The sequence below is a fragment of the Sceloporus occidentalis genome, unplaced genomic scaffold (assembly GCF_023333645.1).
Source record: "Sceloporus occidentalis isolate IW3139 unplaced genomic scaffold, rSceOcc1.0.p SCAF_454, whole genome shotgun sequence".
NCBI classification, from domain to species: domain Eukaryota; kingdom Metazoa; phylum Chordata; class Lepidosauria; order Squamata; family Phrynosomatidae; genus Sceloporus; species Sceloporus occidentalis.
In genome coordinates this window covers 169853-191452 of record NW_028317434.1, presented here as the reverse complement: position 1 = coordinate 191452, position 21600 = coordinate 169853, and the positions used below count along the sequence as shown (strand labels likewise).

Sequence of the window (21600 nt, the reverse complement as noted above, 5' to 3'; positions counted from 1 at the left end):
TATTTTAATAACAATATGATCAAAAGGCATTGTCCTCTGCATGGGACTTGTAAATGAAAGCACGGGGATAGGGAATATGCTTACCTCATATTCATAAATCCAATGCCTTTTAGAGCCACTTAGTAATACTATGCAAAATAATATGATAATCCACGGAACTTAAAAAATGCAGTGTTAGCATTTTAAAACTCTTGGAAAGTTTTGAAATCCGTTTTCTCATGCAACAAATATAATAAAACAATACGCTGTCGGGTTATAGCACTTGAGACACAGTGAAATAGTTATTGTTATACGTTATACATCCATTCTTCACTTCTTATTGAAGTACCAGTTTGTAACTTAGAAGCATGATTTCCTCATTGGCTTTGTTTTGTGCAATAACAAGACGCTTGTTAGACGTAACGTTATAGTAAAGCTCTCCATCATGTTTCAAATACCTGCTTGCTTTATTTTAGGATCAGCGATCCAGGTGTCCGACAAATTCTAGAAGGACCATCAGGTGCTAAGATCCAAGAGTTAAATCTGACTAACTGTCTACGTGTCAGTGATTTATCTCTTCTGAGAATAGCCCAAAAGTAAGGAAATTGTCTGTATTATTTTAATGAATCTTTTGCAAACAGTCAACCATATGCATCTATAGAAAGGATACAGAAGCTCAATGGTTTTTGTGTTAACGCTGAGGTAGTGGTGCATGAACATACTCTATAGGGCCTAGTGTATGGAAAATTAATATTTATTAAAAATTAATATCACGTAACTATCCGACAAGTGCTATATTCTAAGTGAGATGTTAACACTATTACTTTCTTGCAGGACACACAAAATATGCTAGTAAGGCAGTTGTTATGAATAGAGGATAGATAAACCATTTTATTATAATCCTCTATTTATATAGTGCCCACCGTTTATGCAGCATGTCTTACAGTAAATACATGTCAAGTGTATGACAAAACTAGAGTAGACAGACTGAGACAAACCAATACATTAAAGATTAAAGAGGGGAGACGTGGTCTGACCTCTGAGAAAGATGGCTGCTTAGGCTTTGAGCTCCGCTATTCCTCTCCGCCTAAACCGGCTTTCAGTGTTCTTTTTGCCATGGGGAAGCACAATCGGCTCCCCGGGACTTCCCGGTCACAACCTCCGAGAGACAAGGCTGCACTTACCTCGGTTCGGAAGTTTTTCCAGGGCTCTGCTGATCCTGACTCCGGAGACCCACATGCCAAGATGGCGCCTTCTCCCGCCAGTTCCCACGAGGACTATGGGGACGACAACATTTCGGAGGCCTCTCATCCAGAAGATCCAGCTCTGCGACAGGTCCTGAAACTTTTGCCTACAAAAGATGAAATGATACCGCTCATTGAGCGGGCTACTCAGGGCATACGAGACACGCTCTCCGAAATTCGTTCGGATGTCCGTCAACTGGGCGACCGCGTGGCAGCCACAGAGGAAGACACTTCTCGCATTATGGGTACGGTTGACTTATTGTCGAAACAAACATCATCCCATGCCGACCATATCAGGATGCTCTCCCGGCGCTTGGAGGACCTAGATAATAGAGGCCGCAGGAACAACTTCCGGATCCGGGGGATACCGGAATCGGTCCCCCCGGAGGACATTGCTTCTACTCTCCAAACGCTGTTCAATGAGATCCTACAGAGGCCGTCTGACGCCGCGGTTAAATTGGATAGAGCTCATCAGGCCATCAGACCTCGAGGTGACCCTGGCGGTCCTCCGCGTGATATCATTTGCAGGCTACATGATTACCCGCTCAAGGAGCAGATCATCCGTAGGTGCCACTTTGCTTCCTCCATCAAGTGGCAGGACTCGCCTGTATCCGTCTATCCGGACTTGTCTCCGATTACATTACACACTCGACGGGTTACTACAGCTCTACGGGAGGCCATCCACTTTAAGTTACCATATGGCGGAGAGGCGGCGTGCTCATGCCTGGGCCTCTCTGTTCTTGCTCACAACTATGTCTTCTATATGTTGTACTATCCTACCAGTTCACCCCCACCAGAGCCTACCCTCCTGTCCTTCTAGGATGGGTTGTGGTTTTTTGACCGCTCGGCTGGTCCATTGGCTCACTATTGGATGCTTCGGCATCGGGCTGCTGTTTTGCCCTGTTTTGTTCTTTTATGTATTTTGGTATTTTCTTTGGTTTTTAATTTTTTTGGCGAGATTACTGTCCGGTGGAGATTATGATGTCTATTGCTGCATTGTCTGCTGTAATGCCCATGGCCATTGATTCACTTCGTATCACTTCCCTTAATGTTAGGGGTTTAAATAAACCACAGCAGCGCTCCAAACTGTTATATTTGTTACGATCATTGAAAACTTATGTTGCCTTTCTTCAAGAAACCCATTTTCTGAGCTCTAAGCAACCTAAATTGTCCAACCACCTTTACAATCCTGTCTACTTTGCAAGGTCTCCCTCAAATAAGACCAAGGTGGTGGCGATACTGATTCATAAGACAGTCTCTTTTCAATGTTCTGATGTTTACAGGGATCCAAAGGGCAGATATCTGTTTCTGAAGGGGTTCCTAGGTACACATAAAATCACCTTTGCCACTGTATATGCCCCTAACCGAGACCAGGCCCCCTTTTTGGCGAAAGTTCTCTCTCAGGAAGGCATCACTGTCTTCGGGGGGGACCTGAATATGGTCATGGATCCAAGATTGGATTGTTCCGCTGGCACATCCCACATACCTTATGCTAAAATTAAAAGGGTAAAGCGCTTACTACTATTTAACCAACTGGCAGACTCCTGGAGGTCTCAAAACCCTACTGCGCGTGACTATACGTTTTATTCCCCGCCTCATAATAGGTATTCGCGAATTGACACTCTTTATTTGTCCCATCATCACCTCTCGTATTTACATTCCACTTCTATTGGCAGCTGCACTCTAGGGGATCATTCTCCTGTGCACTTGGTGCTGCGCCCTCTCCCCCCAAACATTTTAATTGGCGCCTTAATGAAAACCTACTCAGTAATCCACAATATGTCGCAGACTTCACTGGCCATTTGACTCAGTTTTTTCGCGAAAATACTGTGGATGATACTCTGGTTCATACGCTTTGGGAGGCCCATAAGGCTACCATAAGGGGTCGCTTCATCCAGCTGGGTGCCAGGCTGAAACGTGCTAGCCAGGCATCAATGGTTGCCTTGTCGCGTCAGATTGCTGAACTCGAATTGCGCCATAAATCCACGAATTGATGGATCAGCTCAAGGTCTTGCGGTCCCGGCTGTCCGATTTGCTCGACACTCGGGTTCGTAGGAATTTCCTTCTCACCCGAAGCAAGTTTTTTGAACTTGGGGACAAGCCGGGTAAGCTATTGGCGCGTGCTTTGCGTGCTAAACGCTCGGCCTCTCACATACATAAAATTAGGGATTCATCTGGATCCTCTCATTACGAGTCTACGAAAATTGCTAACTGCTTTTGTGACTTTTATAGCAAATTATACAACCTCCCTTCGCCTTCGGGACCCGGTAATGCTCATGAGGGCTTATTGATTCTTACCTGGCTAAACACCTCCGTCGTCGGCTGTCCCAGGCCGATACACTAGCTCTGGACGCACACATTACCCTCGCTGAGATTTCGGCGGCGCTTAAGTCCCTCCCTAGGGGTAAATGCCCTGGCCCAGATGGCTTTACGCCTATATATTACCGGACGTTTCTGGGCCCTCATATGGTTTCTCTCTTCTCCGCGCTAGCGAGAGGTGGCCCACTGGATCCCCACACTAATGCTGCCCATGTGACGGTCCTTCCTAAACCCGATAAGGACGCCAAATTGTGCGGCAGCTACAGACCCATCTCCCTCATAAACACCGACCTGAAGATTCTGGCGAAGATCCTGGCAATTCGGTTGCAGCCCTTTGTTCCGTCCCTTATACACGAGGACCAGGTCGGTTTCGTTCCTGGGACGGAGGCCAGGGACAACGTGATTAAAACTGTCAACCTTCTCGTCTGGTCTCATCATCGCCGACTCCCCTTGCTGCTGATGTCCATGGACGCGGAGAAGGCGTCTCTTGGCCCTTTCTTTTTCGCATTCTCTCCGCTGTGGGGCTCGGTCCAGGTTTTGTTCGGATGGTGAGGTCTATGTATACCGATTCCTCGGCCTATATACGGGTCAATGGCACTTTATCTGAGAGGGTTCCCCTATCCAATGGTACTCGGCAGGGATGCCCCCTATCCCCGCTATTGTTCATTCTGATGTTAGAGCCACTGGCTAATGCGCTTCGGGGTCATCCACTGGTCAAGGGAATATGGGTGGGGGACGATGTTCATAAGTTAGCCATATACGCCGATGACATGATGTGCACGATTACTGATCCATTGGTTTCTATCCCACACATTGTCGCAGAATTGGACACCTTTCACTCCCTCGCCAACTATAAAATTAACATCCAAAAATCTGAGGTTCTGGGTCCTTACTTACCTGGGTATCCAAATCACGGCCGACCCCTCGGACCTCTTCTCTCGGAACTATCTTCCCCTCCTTTCTAGTATCTCCGCTGACTTACTTCGGTGGTCATATACTCATGTATCGTGGTTTGGTAGAATGGGGGTCATTAAAAGGAATGTTTTGCCGCGCCTCCTGTATCTCATCCAAGCCCTCCCTATTTTTGTACCTCGTAGTTTCTTTAAGAGTTGCCGCAGGATCTTTGCCAGATATGTTTGGTCTTCGGGTGCTCCTAGACTGGCCTTTCATCACCTGACCAGACCCAAGTTGGCTAGGGGAATGGGTCTACCCGACGTGGAGGGTTATTGGATTGCCTCGCACTTAAGGAGGGTGGTGGAGTGGTCGCACGGTAAGGGAGGCCCATGGCTTCCGATGGAGGCTGCTCTGTTCTCCCATCATATTTCAGCGGTGCCGTGGCTGCCTTCTAAATTCACGGTTCCGCTACTTCGGGCACATCCCACAGTTGCACCGACGCTTGGAGTCCTTAAACGCTTGCAGGCCACTCATACTCTGCTGGGCCCCCCCGGCCCTATGACCCCGATTTCTCATAATCCTGAGTTCCCCTTGCCTGGTAGAGGGGCGGTGCTTCGCCCCTTCATATCGCAGGGGGAAATGATTCTCCGGGTCTCCAAGTTCTTGGGTGGTGGCATGATACTCCCTCTGGAACGTGTGCTGTCGGGCACTGCACCTACCTTTGGCCACAGATTCCTTTATCATCAGGTTAAGCATTTTATTTTGTCCCTTTCCCCGCTTCCTTTGTTAGCTAGGCCCCTTACTCCTTTTGAGTCGCTTTGCGTTAATCCGACCTTGCCTTCCTATCTACTCTCTACCATATACAAACTGTATATAGATAACTGTGCCTCTACGACGCCCTATTTCCTGGCTATGTGGGAGGGTGAGCTGGGCATCACTGTGGATACAGAGGCCTGGGACTGTGCTATTGCCCTCACGCATAGTTGCTCCATCTCCAGTAGGCTCCAGGAGTCTGCCTATAAACTTCTTACGCGCTGGTATAGGGTCCCCGTCGCGATCCATCTTTTCGCGGCTCACGTATCTCCCTTATGTTGGAGGTGTGGCTTGGAAAGGGGTACCTTTAGACACATTTGGTGGGACTGTCCATTGGTCACGCCGTATTGGTCCATCATTCTCCGTGTGATACGCCATGTAGAGCCTCCTGATTTCTCCTTAGATCCAGCCAGTGTCCTTCTCCATATTCACGATGCCCCTGTTGGCTCCTATAAACGTTCTCTTACCGTGCAACTGCTTAATGCTGCCAAGGCGGTCATACCCCGGTTTTGGAGGAAGGCTGAAACCCCGCCCGTCTCTGCCTGGCTGGCTAGGGTTAGTTTCATCCACCAGATGGAGGAGCTAGTTATGTCCTCCAAGGGTTTAGATTATAAACATGAGCTGAAATGGCTTCCGTGGCAGTCCTTTATAACCTCCTCTACCTTTCCCGCCCTACTGTCTAGTTCTCCCGTGACGATGTAGCCGGCCTACTGATACCTATGGTCGTTGCTGTGCCCCTTGTCCTGTTGCCCCTCCTCTGTGTATATGTATGTATTCTACTTACAGGTTTTATGACAGTGCTCCACCGGACTGATTCCGCAATCCTCGCCTTTGGTTTTCTTTTCTTTATTTTGTTTTCGCTCGTTGTACGGGCCCCATGTGCCTGTCTTCTATCTCAGTTTATTGTATGGCAATGCTGTATACTATGGTGCTTGCTTTAATATATGGTCTCTCCGTATGATTGTCCTGATGCCATCTCTCCACTGTTGACCGTCTATTTGTGACACCTTTGTACACTGTACTATGTTTATCTTACCCGATTGTGTATGCTGGTCTACAATTCTGCTCTACTGTGTGATTTATGATCAGGAATGGCCCCTGAGCTTCTGTTTGTGTGGTACCAATGCCAATAATATAGGGTGACCAGATGCGTATGGGCAAGCCCTTGACTGGGTCCTTTGTTAAAGTTAAATGTGAAGCCAACTCAATCCACAATAAATATTTCACATATTTAATGTCATTATACCCCTCAGCAAATTATCGATTGAATAAAACCCTTACATACATTAAAGCATTGAGGCATGTTTTGCCCTACTTGCTTAAATCTAACTGGAAAATAATATTTGGGAGCCATCACTGAAATAAATAATACATGTCTTTGCTAGCTTGCGAAGTACATTTTATTTATATACTCTTCCCATGTGAAACAGGACATGCGGTCACCCTATTTTTTTTAAACTCGCGTATATTTCTTTCCTGTTGTCTACAAAGGCATGTAAATTCACTATTCAATATTTTGAGTTTTAGTGTGCGTAAATATTCATTTTATTGATTTCAGAATGTGTTTCCTCATTTGTTCATATTTATTAAACATATATTATAGAACGGCCCTCCAAAACACTCCATGTATAACTTTATCTTTCTGCTTTGATCCTTAGCATTAGTTTGCACTGGAGAATGAACTGGTTCTGAAGGGTATTGCTTTATGCTGCTATTACACTAGAAACATTACAGAGAAGAAAGATAGCAGATGTTGTAAAATATAGCTTCTATTCAGATCAGCCTTAATGGAATACTCATGTATTCTTAAAACTATGTACAGCTCAGATGTGATTCAATTCCTTGGGTGGGAAACTTAGCTATAGCTTGCTATAGTTTCTGCAGTGCTATCAGAACTGATATCCCAATTTTGGGTTGTGATTCTGCTGGTGTGTGATGTTCCTGGAATACACATTAATGAACATGAGCTAATTGTTTTTCCTGCCAACAGTGCATATGCTGGCTCAGAAATTGCCTAAAAAAAATAACAGACCATGTTTTGTTGAAAAAGGTTTTTAATGTTGTTTTTTTTTTTGCTTTTTGAGTCCCATTGCCAGTATTTTTAACTTTTATATTTCTAATTCCTTTTATAGTTGATAGAAATAGCCTTCGTTATACCAGTAAATTGAATGCCATTTAAAAACCAACTGAGCATTAGCTGCCTCTTATAAGTGTTTGATTGTCCGTGTTGCATCATAAATCTCACTGATTTCTCCATTCAATCGTTAATTTAAAAAAGCATCAATCAGAAATTAGAATAGTAGCATTATTTCATTGTCATTTTGAGCTTGACATACCCCATGTACTATGTTATGTGTTGTGAAAGTTGTTGAGGATAAGAAACTAAATAATAAAATTATACCAAGATAAATACCATTAGTGTTGGCAAAATAGTTCAAAAAATTAGACCTAATTTCAATATAAATAACAATAGCCCCAGGTAGCCTTAAGTGGGTTTGGCTGCCCTTAGGAGGAAGGGAATGGCCTGCAGCGGGGGTATTTGTAGGGACACACACCTCATTGCTGGAGTATGATCAGACATGGCAGACTTCTGTCACATGACAGGATCAACCACTAAGAAACTACTTTTGTAGATACAACAGTACAAGAGTGGAAGTTGCATGGCTTTCTGCTTGAAAACAAAAAGGAAAGGCTCAGAGTTATTGTGTCAAAACCCCAAGCCTGCAGACACAGGAGCAGAGATACTCTGCAAGTTGGAACGTTGGTCCATGGGCACAGAACTCAGTGTCTTTATGTGAGGATGTCTCTATATGAATGCACGAGTGGCTGCATTTGTGTAGGTTTATGCACATACCTGGGAACTCTATGAAAAGAAGAAGAGACTTAGCTACTATAACATTTGTAAAGATCTTTGGACATTCAGTTAACTGAAGCAGTGGGAACTTGCTTTCCAAAGTGCAAGATGTAAAAAGGTCCCTGGAGTGGGACCTTCCAGTCTCTGACTCAATAGTATTATTGTCCCTTGTATGAGAAAAAGCTCCAGAATTGTAGGAAAGAAATGTATTCCTACAATCCGTGAGCTTTGTGATGCCCTTGAAACTTGGGTGCACTTGAACTTAGTGTGTATTCTTGATCTACCCTTAGCTGGAGTCATGGTAAACTTGGTAAAGTTTGTAGAATTCATCTGCTAAAATTATGCTCTTGTTTTTTGTTATTAGTTTAAAACATAGATATGCATTATGTTGTTTCTAAGGAACATGTTGCTTTCTCTTTAGATGCCATAACCTGACGTTCTTGAGCCTTCGTTTCTGTGAAAACGTGACAGATTCTGGCATTGAGCTCCTGGGTAACATGGCTTCGCTCATCTCCATTGATCTGTCTGGAACCAGCATCACAGACCAGGTGAGCCATAATGTTACCAGCGCACAAACAACAATACATATAAACAAATTGTTGTTTATTATTGTTTTTTTGTGGGGGAGTGTGTAAACCCATGAACTGCAAATGTGTTCTTTTCATGGAAGTGAAACCTTTCAGAGATAGGCACAATGACACATTGTTTGATCCCGTGAGCTTTCAGAGGCTATTGAGTATTTAGATATATAAACCAGAATATCTCCAATAACCAATGCGCTGTTGTAAGAGTGTGCTTTCATTATCTGATCTGAATATTAATGTTTGACTCTATGTATAATTTACTTAAATACCCACCCTTCCCATGAAAATGGCCAGATTACAAAACCCATTTATTTTAGCACTTATAGGAAGACACCTACTTCATCCATATAATCAAAGGGTTCTCCTGAATAGGGCTTGTGTTTAGCAATGTTTTGTCTACTTGATGTAGATCATCTGTATACTATGTTTTAGTGGATTTGTTATATACGAAAACGTGTCCAGGCTCCTGCACAGGGACATGTCTAGTGTTGCCTTACAGGTAGTAGGCTGTATCTTTTTTAGACAAAAATAAAATAAAATTTATTTTCATTCAGTACATTTTCTACAACTAATAATTTAGATCTTGGTAGACTGGCGACACACAACACATTTAACAGGGCGCAGTTCATATTTTAGTTCCTCACTTGTCAAGAATACCACCACTCGGTTTCTTTTGGACGAAAGTGATGCTAGGAGGAAGGAGGCTCTTCTACTCACACAATGATGAAAGTCAGTGAATAAGTCTCGAAGCATTGACTCCAAATATGCAAAGGGAAGTTAGAGGCTGGGGTGATCACTCTTGGGGTTGTTTGCCTAATTCTGCTTATACACAACTGTCTAAAATAGGCTCCAGGGCCAGCTCACCATAGAATGACGCTTGTTGGCAGATGCATAATACAGTAAAGGAAGATTTTAAAAGAGAGTGGTTTTGCTGCTGGTCTTTGCTTTGGAATAATAATAAAACCATACTGCTAGCAGGACATAACTGTACAGTGATCCCTTTATGACACAGCACATACTTCTGAATATGATCATATCCTTCAAACCCACACTTTCCTATAACACTATAATTAAGTTTACTTTTAGATCCAAGATCGGTAAGGTTTTACGTTACAAAAAAACAAGATGTACAATAAATGATAATTCTGATTTCTTAAAACAAGTGTGTATATATGTATGTATGTATGTGTATATATATATACATATTAGGACTATACAAATGCATAGTTGACAGATTCTTTTCTTACTAATTGATGTATCTAATGTCATGAGTCTTACTTTCCACTCATTTTTAGAGACAGACTTTCTTATTCAATCATATAATTTTTTACCACAAACCCCAAACTAAATTAATGTATTAAAACTAGCCATTTAGCTTTTGTTTTTCAGACAGTGTAATTGTTGTGGATATGTTTAGTTTAAAAGTAAGGGAGTGTTATATGTTGTGAAAGCTGAGGTATGTGTGTGAAAATTAGAACTAGCATATATATTCCCTGTTATGATATTGTCTTCGCTTCAATCCTCTACCCACCACTCATACAAACTGCTGAAACTAGCAATCACAAAAATGGATCAGTAACTTAACAGCTGGGGCAAAATAACTTGGAATTTGTGGTATATATACTAAGGCCTGATCTGAGTCAGTCCCCCAAGCTGCCCCTCAAGACCCACCATGGTGAAGGAGTCTATTCCATCTTCAGTTCCGTGCCTGGTGTGGCCCACCAAAATGCATAGTGTTGCAATGGAACTCACAGCAGAAGAGAGCTGTATGGCTGACTGGGAATATTCAAAGCACTTTCCCCTTACTAGAGAATTCACAGAGGACTCCAACATCAACTCTGCCTCCAGACCCTCGGAGGCATGGAAGCAATCATTGGCAATAGGGTAATTTAAAGTATTAATTGAAAAGAGGAACATTTACATGACAGGGGAGAGTGGGTGAATGAATGAAGGATAGGGGGAATAATTATCCGTTTTGTTTTAAATCTACACATTCCCTTGGAAAAGTTTCTGTGACGCCCTTATTTATACCCCCTGTATGTTACCAGGGGACAAGATTACAATCAAAGGAGAGAGTTGTTTTAAGGATATTCCATGTCTATTATTCTGCCAGAAGTAATATTTTTGCATACGGCGTGATAGTAAGGGCATTCACATCTGGATCACAGATAATGCATTACACATCAAGGAGAACATAAGGTACAGTTCCTGATCCACACGCAAGGAACAGAGAAATTAGTTTGTCATCAGTTATTTTATTAAAACCATAGCTTGTTCTTACTTGCTTGTTTTTAAGTTGCAATGCAGACAATAAGGGAGGCAAAGGCTGCAAAGCCCTCATACCAGTTGTACAGGCCTGCAGGTGGTTATGGGGATACGAAGCGGTCAGGTAAAGGTCAGCCATGTTGTATTAGGTAGGGTTCATAAGTTCAAATGTTATATAATATATATATATATATATTAATCAGCTTGCGCTCATGTTTTGCCTGTGGTAAAAATGTCCTGCTTGTGCCTTGTGACGGGCTCACGTTGTGCAAAAGGCAGGAAAAGGCTATATAAATAGGTTATTAAAACAGCACTTTGCATTGCCTAAGGGGGGCTGCTGGCTGTCTATACTTACCTTATTAGAGTCCGATGAACAGCAGCTTTACAGGAGAGCCGCAGGCACGATGGAGGAGTTGTTAAACAGGTAACCATCTCTTGAGCCATAACCTTATGACCACCTGCCTAATATTGTGTGAGTCCCCCTTTTGCTGCCAGGACAGCCCTGACCAGTCACGGCATGGACAAGACCTCTGATGGTGTGCTGTGGTATCTAGCACCAAGACGTCAGCAGCAGGTCCTTTAGGTTCTGTAAGTTGCGAGGTGGGACCTCCATGGATGCATCCTGGTGTCGTGTGTTCTCCAGGTAAAAGAAAACTTTTCATCAGACCAGGCCACCTTCTTCCGTTGCTCTGTGGTCCAGGTTTTATGCTCTCATGCCCATTGTAGGTGCTTTCGGAAGTGAGCAGGGGTCCGCATGGACAGCTTGACTGGTCTGCGGCTACACAGCCCCATATGCAACAAACTGCGATGCACTTTGTGTTCTGACAACTTTCTATCAGAACCAACATTAACTTTTTCAGCAATTTAGCATCCAGTACTAGAAGGGTTAGTTTTCCTTCATGTGCTTAATTTGAAAAATGGTTAATCTACTGATGAATCCGGCTGGATGGATTTGGCATGAGTTTAAGAGCAGTTTACAGGAATCTCTTGGAAATGTTGGACTCGACAAAGAATCCTTTTTCAGACTATGTGATCGCTGCACTGATAATGTTTTCAGTTCTTTCCCAGAAATGAATTGCTTTGTAAAATTGAGATGTGATGTATAATTTGTTACATGTAAATAGAAATGTGAGTTAACATATTAGTTTTACAACAAATGTATTAAGACTTGAAACATTGCTTAGGTATGGCAACCACTCTGTACATATTTATAAATTGTCTAATCACTATTACATAAAAAGTTATCTGTAAGCTCTGTTAAACATCTAGTGTGTTTAAGTGTAGTTTAAGGTTTTAGATAAAGTCAGCAGTAACTTTTTACCTACCTCCTAGGGAAAACATTTGATATAAAAAAAATGAGGGCACACAGCTGACTCTCCTGATTTCTTTGTTAAGTTTTAATGTACGGTAATATTGCATTTTATCTCATGCAAAGCAAAACCGAAACAAACATCAAAAAAACATACACAGGGACAATTTAACCCCTTTCAGTGCCAGTAAAATTGTTAGAAATGGGTTTATGCATTAATGGGAAAGTGACTTTGCAGGAGAGTTGTGGTTTCAATCCATTGACTTCACTATACGTGAAACTTCATAATAAATAGTGAAGTGAGCGTTGCAACCATAACTATTGACAGCGTTCCCTTTAGTGAGAAGACCTCAAAAAGTTAGGCCTTTAGAAAATGTTACTTTTAATATCCAGAACAGTACGTATTTCAATTTATTTGGGCTTTCCAACTTTTTATGACAATGGAACGTGTAGCACAGAATTTGGACTTCGACCGCATTGTACATCACTGGTTACTGTATTGTTTATTTCTTATAGGGATTGGCTGCCCTTGGTGCTAACAGCAAAATAAAAGAACTCGCTGTATCAGAATGTATGGGGATCTCTGACATTGGAATTCAGGTAACTATTTGCATATATCCAAAAGCAGTGTCATGCAATCTCCAGCCATATACTGGGAACTGACAGAATCCATTATCTTCCACTCAAGAAAGCAAGGTGGGTCATCAGTAAGTAAACTGACCCTGAGCCTAAGAAATATGACCCTTGTTGTAGCAACTTGCAACTTGCTAATGGCAGCAACTAGCAGTTCTAATAGTAGTCGGTGTCTGCCCCCTAGCTTTATTCTGTGCAGGAGATGTGTTTGACCTAACACATTTTCCCACATGTGATAAACTCACTGAACACTGGCTCTGCAAACATTCCAGGTGGTGGTCCAATGGGACCCCTGTGGGAATATACCCGATGTGCTCCCATTGATTTCAGTAGGAATCTTTCCTGCTGCTGATGGGCTGCTTTGAGCAGGGAAACATCGGACCATGGAGGCGGGAAAGATTTGTAGCTGCAGCTTTTCTTTTACAGTAAGTACATTTCTTTCCAATGAAAGTAATTACATAGATTACTTACATGCATCAGTATTTTAGGGGGTTCACTGGGACACGTGTATCTGTATTAAAACACTGGAGCTATGATTTGCTGATGTGTGTTTATAGTTTTGTTAATAACCTTATGGGGACAAATATATTCTGAACTCCTCTTGAAATAGCATGCAGCAGCATATTCCTCTTAAATTACTTGTTTAATTAAAAACTTTCTTCACATAAGTCCACAATTATTACGTGAATCAAGCACATACCACAAACGGGGAAGATCAACAGCAAACATTACCCAGGGTGACAATATTTACTCCTAAAAATGTTCCCACGTTGCCAGTCAGGCCCCTTCTCGTTTCCTACTGCACAAGCCTATTTCTAAAAATCTTAACCCCTTTTCCATCTTTTGTGTCTTCCATAATTGACAGTAGTTCCAGTAGTTCCCATCCCAGTTCGTATTAACCCAGGACACTTCTGTATAATTTTGCCTTCTCTCTCTTCTTCCGAACCTGTAACGCCTGGCTGACTGGTGTAGACACATGGCTGGCACAAAAATATAGAGGGATGTGGACTGCTGAGGTTTGCTTGGATACCTTCTGGGATGATGCACCCCTGGCTATAATCCGTACATTCAAACCCAAAAGAAAATTAATAAATAGCAACTCAGAGGCTGTTAGCCATGTGCAAATAAAAATATTAACTTCAAACCATGTAAAAGCGAATAACAAAAGGATCTTATATTTCACTACACCCTTAATTACACAAAAGGACTAACAATTCTTGGAACGCTGGACCAGGGCCCTGCTCTAGAAATACGTTTACCAAATAAAATGTTTCCGACTAAAACCTTTGTTTATATGGAAATTAAGCCTTCTGAGTTTTAGTATTAACAGTTCTTTTTCCTGGGGACTCGATAATAAATTAGGTGCAATAAGATGCAATATACTTGTGTTACACAAGTGAATTCTTAGAACTTATATTATACTTTTAGTTATGGTTATTTCACATACATTCCCTCTGTGGAAATGGTCCTTTCAATATTCCCTCCAATAGAGGAGGGTAGCCCCATTGAAACTGATACAAACATTATTGTTATGTATCTCCAGCGTACCACAGGAATCATGAAGCCATACAGCAATATACAAAAGTGTGATATGAAAATGTGGCATGTTTGTTCACTTCTGTAGTATATATCACACGGCTTGACAATCCAGGGACGTGATTACCTGTGGTGTAGTCAACCGTATTTATATAGGCATATTCTGTAGGTTTCTATTTTGAGGGAATCTAGCAAATCTTTAAAATAGATGTACTCAACTCCATCCTACAGGGTAAGTATGAGATGCTACAATAATTACAGTGCTTTTAGAAAATAATCCGTAGATCTGGAATGTTTTACAATCTGAAATTAGGAAGCAAACCAGGTTAGGCAGATTTAATCAGTGATATTGTTAAATTACTAGTTACCGTGGCAAAAATCAGCTGAGATCAAGCTATTGCAGATATTTTACTCCATCTGAGGACCTAAAGTATAACTCACCGACTCTACCTGCGTCAAGTATGGCCAAAGCTACAGCATCCTATATGCACACTTTTCTGTCTGCAGATTGTGTCCCCATCAACATGGAGGAAAACTGTCTCCCTTCACTCCTGATAGTCTCTCGGCTGGTTGAAATGAGATTAATCAGATCTGAAAAATTGTGTTAGTGTTTAATCCTATTGGTTCTCTAACAAATTTAAATTTACAATTAAAGTTCTAAATTACTTTTTTACGTTAAAGGGCAAACTATCATTGCCATTAAAAGTATGGTGTAGGTACTAATTCAAAAATCTGCATACCTTTAGTTCTTAATACTGTGTATTGCCCCTCTTTAGCATCAATGACAGCATGCAGTCCTTTTGTAATAGTTGTCTATGAGGCCCCAAATTCTATATATGTAACCAGGCTTTTTTGTGGCTTTTGTGGAGGAAAGGCTTCTTTCTGGCAACTCGACCATGCGGCTCATTTTTGTTTAAGCATCGTCGTATTGTGCTCCTCGAAACAACCACACCGTCTGTATTTCTCCTGAGGTTACCTGTGGGTTTTTCTTTGTATCCCAAACAATTCTTCTGGCAGTTGTGGCTGAAATCTTTCTTGGCCTACCTGACCTTGGCTTGGTATCAAGAGATCCCTGGATTTTCCACTTCTTAATAAGTGATTGAACAGTACAGACTGGCATTTCCAAGGCTTTGGATATCATTTGATATCCTTTTCCATCTTTATAAAGTTTCATTACCTTGTTGCGCAGATCTTGTGACAGTTCTTTTCTGCCTGTTCTCAGTATCTCGCCTGCTCAGTGCATCCACGTGAGAGCTCACAAACTCATTGACTATTTATACATAGACATTAATTTTGTGGGAAATTTAACCTTTAATTTCCATTTTAACCTGTGTGTGTCATGCAAGGGTATGTAAACTTTTGATCCGGACCATTTGGGTGATATCTGTTATCATTATTATTTAAAAAAGAGCCAAACAACTATGTCATATTTTCAAAATCAATGCCTACATTTCACAGTTTCTGCCAGGGTATGCAAACTTTTGAGCACATCTGTATAAGAAATGTATGGATTCTATCACAGCAGAAAAAGCAAGGTTTTGTACTCTATTTCTTGACCAGGATGATGATGATGAAGTAAGTCAGCTACAAGCAGGGGTTTAATTCAGAATGTAGTGCTCTCTATGTATTTATTGTCTGAATTATCAACAGCTGTATACTGGATGAAGGTTCAGAAATCTCCTCAATCCATTGCATTAAAATCTGATTACAAACTCTTAGGTTTAGGCAACACTTGTGGTATTTGTGCGGGTATTTCAGTATAATGGGTAGAGTTAGGGCTTTCTTTTCCATTGACAGGCTAATTTGAGCTAAGTGTCAAGAATATTTTTTTGTTTGATATTGTCATAGTTGTCCCATAGAATATACTCTGATAAGCTTTGAAGGCTTCTGAGATGAAGATAAATACACACACTAGAAGAAGCTGCAGCTATTGCATTCACTGCAATGACTGCTGTATATTTTGGGGGTTTTCACATACCTCTCTCCAGGACAAAAAGTTTAGATTAGTTCAGCTGAGCCTCATGAGAATGAAATCGCTTCTGTGCTGTATAACATGAGGCATGGATATATAGTTGGAAATGAATAAAAGCATTCTGTACATTGTATACCAGAAGAACACACACAATTCAGGGTTTGGTTCTGTTTTTCTTTCCTCTCCCTAGCATTTTGGTCATTGTTGTCGATCATGTAGTATGAATGCTTTTGCTAACATGAAATTTAGCTGTGGGGATATCATTCACTGGATAATGAGATGTGCAGCTGCATTTCCCTAGATATATACAGGAAACATTTTCAGTTTTAGGTAGCAAGTGCCAAAAATGTTTATGAAAATCTGGAACAAACTCATCAGTTAAAAAAAACTTGTATTAATACAGGTTTTTTTTGTTCAAAGTGAAATTGTTAGCTATGGTATTAACACTTCTACTGAAAGTTACCTAGTCTGGATTGCTAAGTGGGCAAACCCTCATGAGACAGACATTTACCTAAAGAACCGTTTTGTTTGGGAGGCCACAAGAGTGCAAATGGATTCTCAGACAACCAGGACCTCATGTTCCAGGATCCTTTGTCTCGCTTTCTAGTAGCAGGAACACAGGATTATGCAATAAAGCTTCCAAACACTAGCTCCCCAGAAGGATGGTGAGCATGTAGTAGCGTTGCCTGTAGGGCCCAAAGTGAAAAGATTTATTGTGCATCATACGTGCAATTAAAGTAGGTAAGTATACATAAATGAACACAATACTTACAATCGAAAGTGTGTCAATGAAAAAGATGCATTATAATGATATAAGTTTTAAGAGGAATCTGTGCCTCACCCCCCCATTCTTCTGATGATGCACCATAGACCAACAGGAGCCCCAAGCAACGGCTTAATCTGCTTGTATGGTAGCACCCCCCTAGCAAGTTACTTGCATACTTGTGCCTATAGCCCAGCCACTGCAGCACCCCTTCAACCTATATCTTTACTGTATTACTGTGTTTAGGTAAGCAGTTTCTGCTAAGACAAAATGCCATCCAATTTGGTAGATACCACATTGCCCCAACACCATATGATACTTCTTCTTAAACTTACACGGATAATGAGCTTAATGAGATAAGAGAAGGTAGTAGTTGTTACATGACATTCCAATAACTCTTACATTATTGACAGCTCAGTCCTTATTTAAATTAATGACCTGCTAATAGGTGTTCTGACAATAATCAAAGGAGGATCCAAACTCATCGCAGACAGCCAACAAATGGTCCGACCGCACTCCAAGAAAATGGCAAAATACACATATATACAGTAAAATCATAAACTAATTCTTATTAAGGTACTGAGTCCTTTATAGTAAAATCATGGCAGTATCCAGAAATAATTCTTAAAGTGCATACACTATGTGTGTTGCCAAAGCACATTGAGTAAGAACCCACCCCCAATATGCGCTTTGTGAATTATTTCCAGATACTGCCATGATTTTACTATAAAGGACTAACGACCTTAATAAGAGTTAGTTTATGATTTTAGTTGATATGTGTTTTATGCTGTGCCATCAGAACATTTGTCAGATGCCAATAACTCTTGCTTAGGTTACAGTGCTTTGATGGCAAAGATCTCTTGAAGGTGGGAAGAAATGACACTGGCGATTGCGACACACATAGATAGTGTCTGTGCAGATTTACCTATACAATATACAGTGGGAGCCAAGCTCTTCCTTCAGCAGGGGTGGGCCCTTCATAATGTATATTAAAGTTAGGGAGTTAAACCACAATGTCTTGCAACCAGTGTTCCCTCTAAGCTGTGCGCTTGTGCGCGCGCACATAGTATTTTTAGAGAGCGCACACGTCCAAAAATTGTGCGCACAACAGTTTTTCCCAATAAAAAATATATATATTATTTTTTTGATACTTTATGCGGTGCGGATATTGTGCGCACATAATTTTGGCTCTGGGAAAATTTTTGCACAAGAGAAATTTTCTGCGCACGCCACTTAAGAAAAATTAGATGGAACATTGCTTGCAACCTATTCTGACAACTTTCCCTTTTGTGAGTAAACCCCATTAAATAAATGCACGATGTTGAAAACATGAATCGAGAAGCAGCTTAGATATGTTCTTCACTCTAAACCTGGACAACATTTAGTTAATATTGCATGAACAGTGGAATGTGTACCACCAGGAACAAGGACTTTTCATCAGTTGCCAGGGGAATAATGCTCTAAAAGTGTTACTGGGGCATTGAGGAGGCATTAAGGAGCAATATGCGGCCAAAGGTATTTAAATAAAGGTAGGAAGGAGGCAATGAGAAGGGATGAAATTAATGTTTAGATTAAAGTGGGAAAAGAACACGTTCCAGTTTATTTGGGTTTTGTCTTGCTTTTAAAAATGTGGGCTCTAAACCTCTATAAAGCATAGTGTCTGGCAGCAGATAAGAACCAGCTGACAAACCGATTACATGTATTTGTTAATCAAAGGAAAAAGTTTCTACTTAGTAGAATTTATGATAATGTTTTGTGTTCAATATAGAAGTGCTTTGTCTATAATAACCCAAGAAAATGCTAAAAATTAACAGCTGGGTCCAACACAACGTGCCCCGAGTTACGCAGATATAGTAAGTTACGCCCGCATATGCAGCAATACTCTTCAATCGCAAGAACACATTGCTAGAGTAAAACTCCTCAACTCATTACTTAAACATACACAGTAAAAAATCTATATTCAGCTCGTATTAAGTCACAGGCACATCTTGCACTTCAGTCCCATGCAGAACAGAAGGAGCACAACATAGTCCCTTTTCCCCATAATATTGCCTGTTGAAGGACTGGCCTGTGTGGCAAACTAGCCCATTGCAGGCAGGTGGGTGAGAGTATTTTCTTCTTCATACAGCAAGCAATCAGCAAGTGAGTTTTGAATCTTTACTATTTCCTTCACTTAACCTATGGAAAAACCTGAAGGAAAATCAGTGGAAAATAATAAGCTTTTCTATGCATGTTTCACACCCCTTTTTTGTAAATTTACAGAAATTTTGCCAACAATCAAAAGATCTGGAGCTGCTTGACATTTCTCACTGTCTGCAAGTGACCAACAACACAGTGAAATCACTGGCTTTCTGCTGTAAAATGCTAACATCAATCAGCATTGCTGGCTGTCCCAAGGTAAACACGCAAGGTTACCAAACCCACAGAAGGGACATACTAGACATTTTTGGGCAACTTTTGATACATTTTAAATAGAACAAAGTTTGAAATACTCTTAGCAGACGGTACAGCAGGCTTTCAATTTGGCGGCCTGGTGGAGGGTGCAAAAGGTAGCTTTGAAAGTCTTTTCCATTATAAAAGGTTTAGGATACTTACACAAATACCTATACTCACGAGCAGTGTTCCCTCTAAGCTGTGCGCTTGTGCGCACGCACATAGCATTTTTAGAGAGCGCACACGTCCAAAAATTGTGCGCACAACAGTTTTTCCCAATAAAAAATATATATATATTATTTTTTTGATACTTTATGCGGTGCGGATATTGTGCGCACATTTTGGCTCTGGGAAAATTTTTGCACAAGACAAATTTTCTGCGCACGCCACCTAAGAAAAATTAGATGGAACATTGCTCACGAGGTTTGGTATTTGTAGCCATGTACCCTCTCTGTAAGTTTCGACTAATCTCCCTACCCCCCAGGCCAAGCTCTGTTACATAGAGATAGATATAGCTAGGCCTTAAGTCATTCTGCTTGCTCAATGAGATCCTGAACAGTTACACTTTTTTGAAGTACGTAAACCGACCTTAAGAATCTAGAATGCATAAATGTTCAATCTAACGATGCATCTCTTTGTTGCGAATTTATAATCCACAGGTAACAGACTTAAGTATTCAGTATCTCTCTGGTGTCTGCCATTATCTCCACATCTTGGATTTCTCTGGATGTGTCCATCTGAGTGACAGAACTTTAAAATACCTGCGGAAAGGTTGCAGACAACTTCGTATCCTCCGAATGCTGTATTGCAAAAGTATTACCAAGTGAGTCATGAGAAGTGTATTAAACCCACAGCAGGTAGACTAACATGTGATAAAATTATTCAGACTAGGAAAAACATGGCTAGTCTAGGCTTCTTGCAATGGGAAAATCAAATTCTACCAGGTCTCATCAGATGATGTTCTTTACCTAGATGAATGGAGAGGAAATGCGTGTCTGCGAGATAAACCTATCTTCATTCATGTGTTATTTAACAGAACGCGTGCTCAAGAGATATGTTACGTTTAAGTGGAAGCATCTTTCCTCCAGGAGGCGGCTGCCCCTTGTCTTGCATGTCAGCCAGTCCCTGGATGTACAACCAACACTTGGTGCTACCCTGTGATGGATCCAGTGATCCATCCAGTAGATCAACAGGTCGCATTGTGATTTCAGCGATTCCCCCAAACCCTTTTCCGTATAGATTATGTAGAACATCACAAACACTCTCATCTTATACTTGTAGGTGTGCATTTATGCTCAATGTAGTTAAACCTAAAACTAGGCTTTATATTTGTATATTGTTTTAACCAGTTTTGCTGTCCAGTAAATATCACATAAGATTCTATAGTAATTATGAGTATTTTGTTCCACAGGGCAGCTGTTTCAAAAATGGAATCAAAGATTCAGAAAGTAGAGTACAATAATGATGATCCACCCCCATGGTTTGGATACGATCGGCATGGTGATCTGCTTAATGGTGTGTCACATCTAGAGGAAACTGAAGAGGAGACGGGGAAGCAAGCTACAAAGCTATTTTCCAGTGCTAGCGTGGATAGCCTGTGAAGTGTGTTAGTGAGTGCCTTTATTCAAGAGCGGGCCTAATTAGTCTCTTTGCTTAGGTGGATTTAGAGGTATAAATGCTATTTATAGTGCCAGAAAATACGTCCTTGTCCTAACTACTTTGTGCTATTAACAATCCAATTGAAGGAACACTCTCAGTTGTGATTTAATGAGGAATTGGTCTTGCCTAAGCTTCAACATTACTTATGGCATACATTGCAGTATAATGTTTCATGATGCCTGATGTAACAGTTATTGAAACATATAAAACCATTAATAAAGTAATGAACTGTGCACCAGCAAATGAAGAAGACCAGGACACGTGTGTGTGTGTGTGTGTGTGTGTGTGTGTGTGTACTACCAGCGGCGTCCAGGTGACACAGACTAACAGTGACACAATGCTT

General features: G+C 41.2%; 1 protein-coding gene across 1 annotated transcript in view; it reads left to right on the top strand.

Moving 5' to 3' along the window:
* The window catches only part of LOC149271875 (F-box and leucine-rich repeat protein 13-like), a 51080-nt gene extending 29881 nt beyond the window's left edge, over positions 1-21199 (top strand). Inside the window, exons 10-15 of the mRNA XM_089507044.1 lie at positions 456-575; positions 8525-8651; positions 12778-12861; positions 19428-19562; positions 20258-20421; positions 21010-21199. Coding sequence (XP_089363170.1) covers positions 456-575; positions 8525-8651; positions 12778-12861; positions 19428-19562; positions 20258-20421; positions 21010-21199 — 820 coding nt within the window. The remainder of the gene's footprint in view (positions 1-455; positions 576-8524; positions 8652-12777; positions 12862-19427; positions 19563-20257; positions 20422-21009) is intronic.
* Positions 21200-21600: the final 401 nt, after the last annotated feature.